Source organism: Aotus nancymaae, unplaced genomic scaffold, assembly GCF_030222135.1.
Source record: "Aotus nancymaae isolate 86718 unplaced genomic scaffold, 86718_ANA_hifiasm-v0.15.2.pri h1tg000049l, whole genome shotgun sequence".
Classification (NCBI taxonomy): domain Eukaryota; kingdom Metazoa; phylum Chordata; class Mammalia; order Primates; family Aotidae; genus Aotus; species Aotus nancymaae.
The window spans coordinates 20,212,226-20,225,401 of record NW_026988463.1 but is presented as its reverse complement, the minus strand read 5'-3'; the positions used below and the strand labels follow the sequence as shown (position 1 = coordinate 20,225,401).

Below are 13,176 nucleotides of genomic sequence, written 5' to 3'. Positions count from 1 at the left end.
TATAAGGGAAAAAGAAAACCCAGTGTCATGACTTCAGCTCTGGGCATGATCTGCTCTTATTTTGTGGCAGCCTATTCTTTATAAGTTTTTTCCCCTTGTATTTATTTACTTTTAATAATTTCTTTTTCTTTTTATTTTTTATATTGTTTTTATTTTATTTTATTTTATTTTGAGATGGAGTCTAGCTCTGTTGCCTAGGCTGGAGTGCAGTGGCATGATCTCAGCTCACTGCAACCTCTGCCTCCCAGGTTCAAGCGATTCTCCTGCCTCAGGCTCCTGAGTAGCTGGGATTACAGGTGCCCACAGCCCACCACCACACCCAGCTAATCTTTGTATTTTTAATAGCGACGGGGTTTCACTGTGTTGGCCAGGTTGGTCTCTAACTCCTGATGTCCTGATCTGCCCGCCTCGGCCTCCCAAAGTGCTGGGATTACAAACATGAACCAATGCTCCCGGCTTCCCTTATATTTATTGTCCAATCTTATGAAGTAATACATGCTCACTGGAGAAAATCTGGAGACTACAGAAAAACACCCTTTGTTGGAAGATACAAAGTTTGATAGCTATTCATATTAGCTTATCTGATTTAATTTCTCTATGTCCTTATTTATTTTTTGCCTCCTCCACCGCTGAAAGCCAGATGTGTTAAGCTCGCCAGCTGCAATGATGTCTCTGTGCATTTCTAATTATGTTCCTTCTTTCTTCTTTTTGAGATGAGGTCTTGCTACATTGCCCAGGCTGGTCTCGAACTCCTGGGCTCAAGCAACTGTGTGCCACCATACCCAAGTTTCTAATTATGTTTCTAAATGCTATTACTCTACAGTTATTATTCTTTGACTTATGATGGGGCCACCTCCTGATAAACCCATCATAAGTGGGAAAATCCTAAGTCGACCAGTCAAGTACTGTTTGTATTACTTGTCGATGCTGTTTGACTCTGCACATAAATGTTCATCTTGTTATAGCTGCACTGTGGATTGGAGCTTTCATTTATATGAAATTTACAGTTCTCTAGGGGCGGTAGGTTCCATTCGGTGCTTTTTGCCTTAAATCCTACTTTATTGGATATCTAATTTTCCTGTTCAATTCACTCTTCTGCTCTCGGAGAGTGTTTTACCTCTTCTCTCACACCTCCAGCACTCCCTTTCTGCACTCACCCAGCAAGTGATTTTGCCTCCAATTTTGCTGAGAAAACAGAAACAAATTGAAGAGAATCTTAAAAAATCTTTCCATGCAGAGTCTACCAACCTACCTGCCCATAGGCCCACACACTTCTTTCCGGTTACAATGCATCTAAGGCCAACCTGCAACAGTTTCTAGGCCAACCCTTTGACTTGCATTAATGGATCTGCTCTTGCTAAATAGGAACTCTGCTTCTGTGATCATCCCTTCTCCTGGATCATCCACTCCTACTGATTGTACAATTTCCATCACCATACAAACAGGTTATAATAGCGCCCATCTTAAAAAAGGAATAGACCTCTCAGGATGCCACCTCTCCCTCCTGCCACGGCTTCATTTCTCTGCTCTCCATCTTAGCCACATGTCCTTCAAGTTAGCTTCTCGCCTTCCTATTCCTCTGAAACCACACTTGTCAAGGTGATCAATGAGCTTTCTCTTGCCGAGCCCAAGGGTTAAATCCAAATTCTCGACTTTCTCAAACTCTGAGTAGCAATATGGCACAGTTTGACTGTGTCAAGAATTTAACAAATTAAAAGACTTAGTACACATGTCTTCCAGGACATCACATTCTCCCACTTACCCCTCTACTCACTGGCCAGACTTTCTTAATCTCCTTTCCTAGCGACCTCCTCCACCTAGTTCCAAAGTCTAAATACTGGCATGCCCTAGGAACTTGCTTCTGAAGGTGTGGGTCACAGGCCAACAGCATCACCATCCTCCAGCTTGTCAGAAATGCAGAGTCTCTGGTCCCACTCCAGGCTTACCTAATCAGAGTCTTTATTTTAACAAGAGCCTCCAGGTGTGCGGTGGCACGATCATAGCTCACTGGAGCCTGGAACTCCTGAGCTCAAGTGATACTCCTGCCTCAGTCTTCTAAGTAGCTGGAACAATAGGTATGTGCCACCACACCTGGCTATTTTTTATTTTTTGTGGAGATAGGGTCTTACTGTATTGCCCAGGCTGGTCTCAAACTCCTGGCCTCAAGAGATCATCCAGCCTCGGCCTCCCAAAGTGCTGAGATTGCAGCCACGAGCCATCACACCCAGCCACTCTCTTCTATATCTACCCCAGGGTTTGCCAACTTTGGCACTATTGACATTTGGGCTGGATAATTATCTGTTGTAGGGAGCTGTCTTGTGCTTTACAGGATGGTGAGCAGCATCCCCAGCTGCTGCTAATCTAGATGTCGGTAACATCCCCTCTCCCCGAGCCATGACAATCAAAAATGTCTCCAGATATTGCCGACTGTCCCCTTGGGGCAAAATCACCCCCAGTGGAAAACCACTGTTCTGTGATCACTCCCTAAGTGATCTGAGTGTCATGCCTTTGAATATCATCTGAATGTGAATGATTATCTGAGGTCCATCTTCAAGCAGATTTCTCTTGGAACTTCAGAGCTGTGCCCCCAACATCCTGCTCCACTTGTCTGTCTGGATGTCTACTAAGTCCCTGAGGCTTCACACATCCAAAACAAGATCTCTTGGTTTTCCTCTTCAAATCTGTTCTCCCTCAGTCTTCCCCATCTCAGTAAATGCCATTCAACACCAGCCCAGGCGCTCTGGCCCCAAACCTATCCAATCCATTGGCAAGTTCTGCTGGTCCTGCCTTCTAGCTGTGCGCTGAATCTACCATATCTCATTCCGTCGACACTAATGCTTGAGTCTAAGCCTCTGTTTTTCTCTCCCAGTGCGGTCTTCCTGTTTCCATTTCTACCCTCTGTGCAGTCAGGTTATGCAGCAGCCAGCGTGATTGTTTTGAAACTTGTCAGATCAGCTCACTCTCCTGCTGTATTAGAGCCGTCACCTTTGGAATCAGGCCTTCCCTGATTTCAACCTGCTCATCTAACCTCGTCTCCTTTCTCCACAGAGCTCACTCTGTGCTTGCTACACTGGCCCATGTGCTGCTTCTGGAACATACCAAGCTTGTTCCTGACCCAGGACTTTTGGACTTGCTGTCTCCTCTGCCTGGAACATTCTCCCCAAGATCTTGGCAGGGCTCACACCTACACTTTCTTTTCTTTCTTTTTTTTTTGAGATGGAGTTTCACTCTTGTAGCCCAGGCTGGAGTGCAGTGGCACAATTTGGGCTCACTGCAACCTCCGCCTTCAGGTTTCAAGCTATTCTCCTGCCTCAGCCTCCTGAGTAGCTAGGATTACAGGCGCTCACCACCATGCCCGGCTAATTTTTGTATTTTTAGTAGAGATGGGGTTTCATCATGTTAGCCAGGCCTGTCTTGAACTCCTGACCTCCTGATCCGCCTGCCTCAGCCTTCTAAAATGCTGAGATTACAGGCGTGAGCCACTGCGCCCGACCCGCACTTTCTTTAGGTGCCTGTACAAACGCCTCCTCTTTAGAGTGGGTTTCCTCAACAATTCCATTTATTTGTTTGTTTATTTATTTATTTTATTTTATTTTATTTCTGAGACAGAGTCTCGCTCTGTCTCCCAGGCTGGAGTGCAGTGGCACGATCTTGGCTCACTGCAACTTCTGCCTCCTGGGTTCAAGCGATAGCCTCCTGAGTAGCTGGGATTACAGGCATGCACCACCATGCCTGGCTAATTTTTGTGTTTTTATTAGGGATGGGGTTTTGGGATTTTGGCCAGGCTGGTCTCGAACTCCTGACCTCAAGTGATCCACCTGCCTCGGCATCCCAAAGTGCTGGGATTACAGGTGTGAGCCACTGTGCTCAGCCTCAACCATTCCGTTTAAATAGTCCTTCTGTTCCACTCTCTGTTCTCTCACTCGGCTTTGTTTCTTTTTCTAGCACGTAAGCTCCATGAAGGCAGGACCTTAGTATTGGTCATGTTCCCCCGCTCCCCGCCCCTTCCGGCAGTGAACCATTCCTTTAGCAAGTTCTGGTCATGTTGGTAGTCTCAATCCTAGAACAGTGCCTGATACACAACAATCACTCAATACATGTTCATTGAATTCATGACCCAAATATAGCACAAGGCTTTCTAGGGTATCACCAATCTGGAGGCCAAAAAAAGTTGAAATCTAGAGCCAGTTCTATTTCTTTTACATTAAAAACAAGCTGCCATGAGGGCTTTACAGCTTTTGGAATTGAAAACATTCATTCCCTAAACCTAGCCATTGAAATTCTAGACATTTATCCCATAGAAATAATTGGACAAGTACATAAGAGGGAATTGGAGCCCAGAAATACCAGATATTCTCATTTTTTAAGAGAAGTCTGATAGCAGACATAAAAGTAAAATATCAGGATTTAAAAATCTTGGTAACTAATTTGAAAAATATTTACAACTAGGGAGCCCAGAATAGCATGGCTGTGTGCCAGATTTAGCCTGCATACCACTAGTTTATAAATTCTCCTTTTATCCTCTGCAGACACAGACCCAGAGAAGCGAGGCCACTTGCTAGGGACTTAGTGGCACGGCAGGGCAGGAATGGGGACCAGCGATGGTCTGGTCATCGTCCCAGGCTGTCTGCCTCAATACCCAGGGATCTGGTGAGCTGACTGAGAGGTGATCGCTTCCCTGGGATCCAATCTGGGCTGTAGGCTACAGAGAAACTCTGTAGCTCCATCAGAAAGAGGTGGCAGGAAGAAGGGGCTATCAATCCCCACCACTTTGATAAAGGTGCCAGGATGGGGTGAGGGAGGTGGGTCAGTGAAAGCAGCATTCCCTAGGCAGATGCCCATGGAGTATGGGAGGATTTCATCTCTCTGGGGTCTCTCTGCCTGTTACCATGGGCAACCAGAGGGGTCCAGCCATAGCTGCAGAAGATGAGCATCTGCTGACCCGTCTCGTCCAAGCGAGTGAAGGAGGTTCTGGATCAGAGGTGTAGACCAGACCCTGGAATTGGCGGGCCAGGCAGGTTTAGCACTATGTTGTTACTCACCCCACTGGTAACAACCAGTGCTTGGGTAGAGGTGGGGATTGAGAGTAGGGAGCATGACTTTCAGCATCTGCCTCTCCCAGGGTTTAAAGCAAGAGTTGAAGATTGTGCTTAAGGGTGGAATCAAACAGGAAGCCAGAAAAGTGCCAGTTGGTGGTAATTAAGCTAAAACAAATAAGAAAGCAAATCAAAGGTTCATTTGGCCATGATCACTCTTCTACCCTTGGGTTCTGATAAAAACATTTAATTAAAAAAAATTTTTTTAAGAGACAGGTCTTGCTCTGTTGCCCAGGCTGGAGGGCAGTGGCGCAATCATGGCTCACTGCAGCCTTGAGCTCCTGGGATCAAGAGATCCTCCTGTATCAGTCTCTCAAGTAGCTGAGACTACAGGTGTGCACCACTATGCCTGGTCCTTAATCAAACTTTTTTTTTTTTTTTTGGGACAGTGTCTCACTCTGTTACCCAGGCTGGAGGGCAGTGGTATGATCATGGTTCACTGCAACCTGCACCTCGTGAGTTCAAGCGATTTTCCTGCCTCATTCTCCTGTGTAGCTGGAATTTACAGGCATGCACCACCACACCTAGCTAATTTTTTGTATTTTTAGTAGAGACGAGGTTTCACCATGTTGGCCAGGCTGGTCTCGAACTCCCAACCTTAGGTGATCTGCCTACCTAGGCCCTCCAATGTGCTGGGATTACAGGCATGAGCCACCATGCCTGGCCCTTAATCAAATTTTTAAGAACAATAATATCCAGATGATCAGCCTTAGTCTTCTAAATCTCACTGTGGGTCTGAAGTTAAATGCCTAGTGCACATCTTCATTCTCACCTGCCCAGCACCCGTTCCCCCTTCTGGTAACAGTGCTCTGGCCTTCCACATGCAACCATCTGTCTCCCTTTCTCAGTCCATGAGGGCTGGGGGGCTAACCCAGTCTCTTTCCACTTACCCCTGTTTTTTTTTTTCACCCCAGAAGTGAGTACTAGTTCCAGGCCTAGCCAGATAGTATATTTCATCTCCTTAGCTATGATGATTGGTGTAAATTGGTCAATGAGAGTCAATCCCAGGATTTGGAAAGTGTTCAGGGAACAGGAAGCGAGGTCCCCTTCCACTAGAGCTGCTGATCGCCACCTTCCTACGCCTGAAGAGAGATGTCCCGAAAATAAAACCAACTCAGAGGAAAGCAGAGAAGCACAGGCAAAGAAGTGACATCATCTGAGCACCTGGATCTAGCTGTGGCTGGGGTTTTCATTCGCATAGGTTAATGCCTTTTTTAGCATAAGCCAATTTACATTGGAGGTCTACCATTTGCCACTGAAAGGGTTCTAATAACTACAGATGGGATGAGTGAAAGGGGGCAAAGAATGAAATCTATGTCTGTTACCTTCTTGCTGTTTTCTGTGAGCCACTGAATTCTCTGTTGATAGAGTTCAATAGTGCTGTGAAGACATCAGAAAGACTCATCACCCAAGGCCAGCATCATCACTGAGCAACAGCCACTTACTTACACAGAAGGCAGCTATGGATTTTTTTTTTTATGTGCATAGGGACTTGGAAGAAGGTGGTGCACCTTTTAAGTGCGCTGTAGTGCACACGTGTATTCCTGGCTATTCGGGAGGATGATGTGAGAGGATCACTTGAGGCCAGGAGTTCAAGACCAGCTTGGGCAACCTAGCAAAACCCTATCTCTACAAAAAATAAAAAAATGTGCTGGGTATGGTGGTGCATGCCTATAGTCCCAGCTACTCAGAAGGCTGAGGTGGGAGGATCACTTGAGCTCAGGAGTTCAAGGCTGCATGGAGTTATGATCGTTCCACTGCACTTAAGCCTGGGCAAAATCAAGTAAAGACAAAACTGAAGATATTTGTTCTGAAGATATTTGTTTGCCAGGGACTAGGTATAAGGGGATTGTGAAAGGGATGGAGTGTATAGGTGCTGCTCTACTGGTGACACAGGGCACATGATAAATGACAATGGTTTGGTGGATCAAGGGGTGAGCTTGCCCCATGAGGGCAGGTCTGTGGAGGATGGGGGAGGGTGTTCTTATGAGGAAGGTGGAAGACCACCCTTGCACTTGCTCAAATCTGTGTCTTCTCAGAGGAAATTTTTCCTAGTCTCCTGGAAACTGACCATAAAGTCACAATAGAGGCAGTTCGGCAATCATTTCTACTGGATTGATTAACAAAAAATTTAGTTTCTGAAGAGTAGTCTGGGGAACTTCTTGAACTTGCCTATTGCAAGCCATTCCAATGACTGGCTGGAGACTAGCATATAACAGTGCACAAGGTAAGGACTCGATCACTTGAATTTGATTGACTTGTCCTCACTGGGGGCAGGTGAGATTTGGGGGCCTAGAGAGGGACAAAAAAGGTCTTTGGATATGAGATCATGGGGCAGTGGGTGGGTAGTAGAGTCATAAGGAATACATGAGTTACGAATAGAGCTAAGAGGATGAGCTTTATTTTTATTTCTTATTATTATTTGAGACAGGGTCTCACTCTGTTGCCCAGGCTGGAGGGTGCTGGTGCAATCATGGCTCACCGCAGTTTCAACCTCCCTTGGCTTAGGTGACCCTTTCACCTCAGCCTTTTTTTTTTTTTTTTTTTTTTTTGAGATGGGGTTTCACCATGTTGGCCAAGCTGGTCTTGAACTCCTGGCCTCAAGTGATCCACCCACCTCGGCCTCCCAAAGTGCTGGGATTACAGGCGTGAGCCACCGCGCCCAGCCTCATCTCAGCCTTTAAGTATCTGGAACTATAGGTGCATACTACCACACCTGGCTAATTTTTGTATTTTTTTGTAGAGTTGGGATTTCATCATTTTTCCCAGGCTGGTCTCGAACTCCTGAATGGAAGCGATCCCCCTGCCTTCACCTCCCAAAGTGTTGCAATTACAGGCACAAGCCACTGCGACCAGCTGAAGATGAGCTTTAAAATAAAACATCTTTGTGTTCGAGATTCAGCTCTGCCATCTACTAGCTGTGTGGCCTTGGACAGGTGTGGTAACCTTTCTGAGCCCCAGTTTCACCATCTTCAACATGAAGGTAACAACAGGATTCTATCCAAGTCATTTTGATATAAGTCAATTTACTGAAAGCTAATCCTCTGAAAATCAGAACATTCTTTAAAATGCTGGATTCACAATTAAAACTAATAAACCAAAATATTGCAGAATTCTTTAAAACCTGTTTAAGCTTCCATCTAATAAAAGTTACTATAAATTCTGCAGTTAAATGATTTCGAGAAATTTGACCAATTGGTCATTCTATGAATGGCCACTTAGCAATTGACTTTTGGTTAGCTGGCTTGAGAGTGACACACTGTTTTGGGCTGTTATAAGGATTAAATAAAATAATGCATGCAGCCTTTAGCAGAACTTCTGACACATTAATACATATTCATTATTACTATTATAAACTTTCAAGAAACCTTAGGCAAACAGTAATCACAGATCACAGATTGCTACAGCTGGAATGGAATCTTAAGTATCATTCTGTCTACTGACCAAGTAGTCTACTTATGAAGAGATGTTTGTGTGTGTATATTTATTTGTGTGTATGCATGTTGATGTGGTTGGCTGTGTCCCAACGCAAATCTCGTCTTGCATTGTAGCTCCCATGATTCCCACGTGTTGTGGGAACTCGGTGGGAGACAATTGAATCATGGGGGCAGATTCCCTCTCATACTGTTCTCATGGTAGTGACTAAGTCTCACGAGATCTGATGGTTTTATAGGGGGAAACCCCTTTCTCTTGATTCTCATTGTCTCTTTGCTGGCTGCAAAGAGAGATTAGGGTGTCCCTTTGTTCTTCCTTCATCTTCTACCATGATTATGAGGCCTCCCCAGCCATGTGGAACTGTGAGACCATTAAACCTCCTTCTTCTATAAATTGCCCAGTCTCGGCTATGTCTCTATCAGCAGCATGAAAATGGACTAATATACATGTGCTATCAAAATCTGGTTTAGGTGTGGGGAGGCATGTTTGGGCATATATTTGCAAAGGTATAAATGCAATCAATTTGACATTGAAAATCATTGAGACAGGGTCCCACTCTATTGCCCAAGGTCCCACAGAGATTGCTGTTTGAACAAAGTTACTTCCAGGCTACTGAGATGACATAATTCTTTTTTTTTTTTTTGAGACAGAGTTTCACTCTTACTGCCCAGGTTGGAGTGCAATGGCATGATCTTGGCTCACTGCAACCTCCACGTCCCGAGTTCAATCAATTCTCCTACTTCAGCCTCCCAAGTAGGTGGGATTACAGGTGCCTGCCACCACACCTGGCTGATTTTTTAAAAAAAATATTTTTAGTAGAGACAGGATTTCACCATGTTGGCCAGGCTGGTTTTGAACTCCTGACCTCAAGTGATCCACCTGCCTCAGCCTCCCAAAGTGCTGGGATTACAGGCGGGAGCCACCATGCCTAAACTGAAATGACATAATTCTTGAGCTTTGGGGTGTTGGGAGGGCACTGAGAAATGTACTTACTCAGAAAGCTTTGACTCAAAGTGGTGGATGATCTGGGTGGAGAAACGTATTTTCTGCACGACATTGGTGCCCTTCTCCCTGAAGAAGCAAAGCCTTATGAGGGGGTCTCATAAGGGCCCAGGGAGCTGCGTGTGTCACTGCAGCTGTGGGAATATGGGGAACAGCTTCAGACTTACAGTACTGCTGTGCCCTGGCTTATCAGGTCAGCCAAGGTGAGTTTTTGACACTTTAAATTGTGAGCTGAAAGCCAGTCTTCAGAGTCCTCCCAATCTGAAGACTGGGTCTCGCTCCCCTGCAGCCTCTGCAAGATAAAAGCCAGAGTCAGAGAAGTGGAAAGAGAGGGAAGGAAGAGGATACCCTAGGTTCCCTTCACATAGATACCCAATGGGTGCCAACTCGGACTCCGCCTATCTTTTTTAGTTTGTTTTTTCCTTTCGAGATGGAGTTTTGCTCTTCTCACCCAGGCTGGAGTGCAGTGGTATGATCTTGGCTCACTGCAACCTCTGCCTCCTGGGTTCAAGCAATTCTCCTGCCTCAGCCTCCCAAGTAGCTGGGATTACAAGTGTGTGCCACCATACTTGGCTAATTTTTGTATGTTTATTAGAGATGGGGTTTTGGGATTTTGGCCAGTCTGGTCTCGAACTCCTGACCTCAAGTGATCCATCTGCCTCAGCTTTCCAAAGTGCTGGGATTACAGGCGTGAGCCACCGCACCTGGCCTCCTGGTTTGTTTTAGAGACAGGGTCTCGCTCTGTCACCCAGGCTGGAGTTCTGTGGTGTAATCATAACTCACTGCAGCTTTGAAGTTCTAGGCTCAAGTGACCTTGCCTTAAGTTCTATGCCCGAGGCCTGCTCTGTCCTCTGTCTCAAAGGGAAATTAGCAAGTGTTGAAGTGTGGAAAACACTCTCATAATTACTGCAAACACTTAGATAGCACTTATTATATGTTAAGCACTTTCCATATATTAACTCATTTAATTTTACAAAGTAGGTTCCATTATGATAACCCTATCTAGCTGACCAGGGAGCTGAGGTACAGATAATTGAGGCAATCAGTCCAAGGTCATCATGCTAAAAAGTGGCAGATGTGGAATTCAAACCCAGGCTGTAAAGCTCAAGTCACGCTTCTAACCACGGCACTATGTTGTCCCTCTAAGCTAGCACCAAACTGTGACCATCTCCATGAAGGAGTGAGAGGATTGACGGGCAAGATTACTTTCTCATTATGTGATTCTATGCTAACAAATGTCCTGCCCTTGAAAGGCACCACCTAAAATCATAGGTTCCTATCACATACCTAGGGAAACACTGCTGTCTGTCTCATGAACACTAGATGTCACTCTTCTCACCTTTCAGACTCAACCATCTTCCTGGTTGGAAACACTGAGCAGGGTAGATTTTTTTTTCTTTTGAGACAGGGTCTCACTTTATTGCCCAGGCTGGAGTGCAGTGCCACAATCTCAGCTCACTGCAGCCTCGCCCTCCCAGGCTCAAGTGATCCTCCTTCCTCGGCTTCCCGAGTAACTGGGACTATAGGCACATGATGCCACATCTCGCTAATTTGTGTATTTTTTTGTGGAAATGGTTTCACCAGGTTGCCCAGACTGGCCTCAAACTCCTGGACTCAAGAGATCCTCCCATCTAGGCCTCTCAAAGTGCTGAGATTATAGATGTGAGCCATGGTGCTTGGTGAGCATGGTAGATTTAATAATTCACCTTTCTTCCATCTTTGTTGCCTTTGAAATGATGTTTTAGGACACAGGTTTTGTATTATTCATACTTGAAGATACACTATTAAACACATTATAGATTTTGACTTTAGGCCATGCTGATTATGTAACTCAACTAATCTCTTTGCATAGAGAATGGTAAGATTTTCGTGTTGGAGCAATCCTTTCCCTTTCCTTCAGGTTCATCTGCAAGGCAAAGAAGGCTCCAGCTGTGGCTGATAAATACAAGAATGATCCTGCACACACCTGGAAAGTCATGCATTTTGATATAAAATTAGAGGAAAGTTCATCAACATCTGAACTCATTACAGAACCTCTTCAGAATCTCAAAACTCTATCGACTTTTCCTCATCTCCTGTATTTAAACTTGCTTTCCCGTAAGTGCCAGAACTTAAGGAAATCATGAGCATTTTTCTGATTGTTTGGTCGCCAGCATTATAACTGCATTGTTTTTGACTATCATTTCAAAGTTATCATATTTAAACTCTAGGGTGGGTTAGGTACATGGCTGTGCACTAGCCTTGCTTGAACATGGCAACCACTGACTGCCATTGTTTCCATGGTAGAATGAGTTCTGTGTTCTAGACGATCCACTCGCCCTCTTGGGAAGGCACATTGAAGGTCAGTCTAAAATCTTAGTTTGGTTAGAGGTTCATTCTCCTGTCATACCCCTTTTGCTGCAATAGCACTTCCTGAAACAGATTTCTGAATCTAGATTTCAGGGAATGTCAAAAGCAAAGCGAGTCTCAGGAAGGGTAATTTTAGAATCAAATGCCTTAGACTTCAGGCCTTGATAACATGATCAGAGTCTTCACATACTCCTGAATATTTAGTGACATGGCCAAATAGGCTATAAAATTTCTATAAACACTATGGAGATTCTTCAGTCATTTCTAAAGGCAGAGGATTAGAGATAAATGCTTAATTAATCCGTTTTCAGTCCTAGGATCCTATGAGAAGAAAGAAATCCCCAGAATTTAACACGTTCTGCGTTCCCTGAATGATTTGTAGTATCAGACCCAGTTAAAGTGCCATGGTCTTTACCAGTAAGTCCTGTGTCTGGTTAACATGTGTAACCAGTAATCCATTGTCCGAATTTTGACCAAGTCCATCCATGTTCTTCTGGTTTAGTGGCGTCTTTGAATCTCTGCCAGTGTTTCTTCTAATGCTACAAAACATAAAGTGATCTGATCAATGCCTCAGCATTGGGCATCGGTTTGACACCCCCAGGGCCTCCTCTCTTTACCCTAGTTCCTACAAGGATTCTAGAAACATTTTTTTTTTTTCTGTGCAGTAACTGAGAAAGGTTCCTGCAGAGTCCTGATAAAATGTGGACTGCAGTTTCATGAGATATTTTATTATTTAGATAACTAAAGCCCTCAGGTAGCTATAAGAGTCAATGACCATTTACCCAGTCTCACCCCTCAGCTCCCATGAGCAAAATGCTGTTGCTGTTTTCATTTGCAAAATCAGAGAACTATGCTTACCAGTGGTTTTCCAGAAACATATTTTCTTGACCATGGAAGACAGGACTAATTTGTATAGCCATTACAAAAGCACCCAATGCTTATTTTCCTAAAGAAGAAAAGAACACTGCCAGGCATGGTGGCTCACACCTGTAATCCCAGAACTTCAGGAGGCAGAGGCAGGTGGATCACTTGAGGTCAGGAGTTCAAGACCAGCCTGGCCAACATGGTGAAACCCTGTCTCTACTAAAAATACAAAACTTAGCCAGGTGTGTCGGCACATGCCTGTAATCCCAGCTACTCAGGAGGCTGAGGCAGGAGAATTGCTTGAACCCAGGAGGCAGAGATTGCAGTGGGCCTCAAGATAGCACCGTTGCACTCCAGCCTGGGCGAACAAGCGAGACTCCATCTTAAAAAAAAAAAAAAAAAAAAAAAGAATACCAGAAAACAGGATAAA

General features: G+C 44.8%; 1 protein-coding gene across 1 annotated transcript in view; it reads right to left on the bottom strand.

Moving 5' to 3' along the window:
- Positions 1 to 13,176, bottom strand: part of VWA3A (von Willebrand factor A domain containing 3A) — an 82,771-nt gene that overhangs the window by 47,299 nt on the left and 22,296 nt on the right. Inside the window, exons 4-7 of the mRNA XM_064362563.1 lie at positions 12,298 to 12,421; positions 9,701 to 9,825; positions 9,525 to 9,602; positions 6,422 to 6,476 (exon numbers count right to left, since the gene is read on the bottom strand). Coding sequence (XP_064218633.1) covers positions 6,422 to 6,476; positions 9,525 to 9,602; positions 9,701 to 9,825; positions 12,298 to 12,369 — 330 coding nt within the window. The 5' untranslated portion in view covers positions 12,370 to 12,421. The remainder of the gene's footprint in view (positions 1 to 6,421; positions 6,477 to 9,524; positions 9,603 to 9,700; positions 9,826 to 12,297; positions 12,422 to 13,176) is intronic.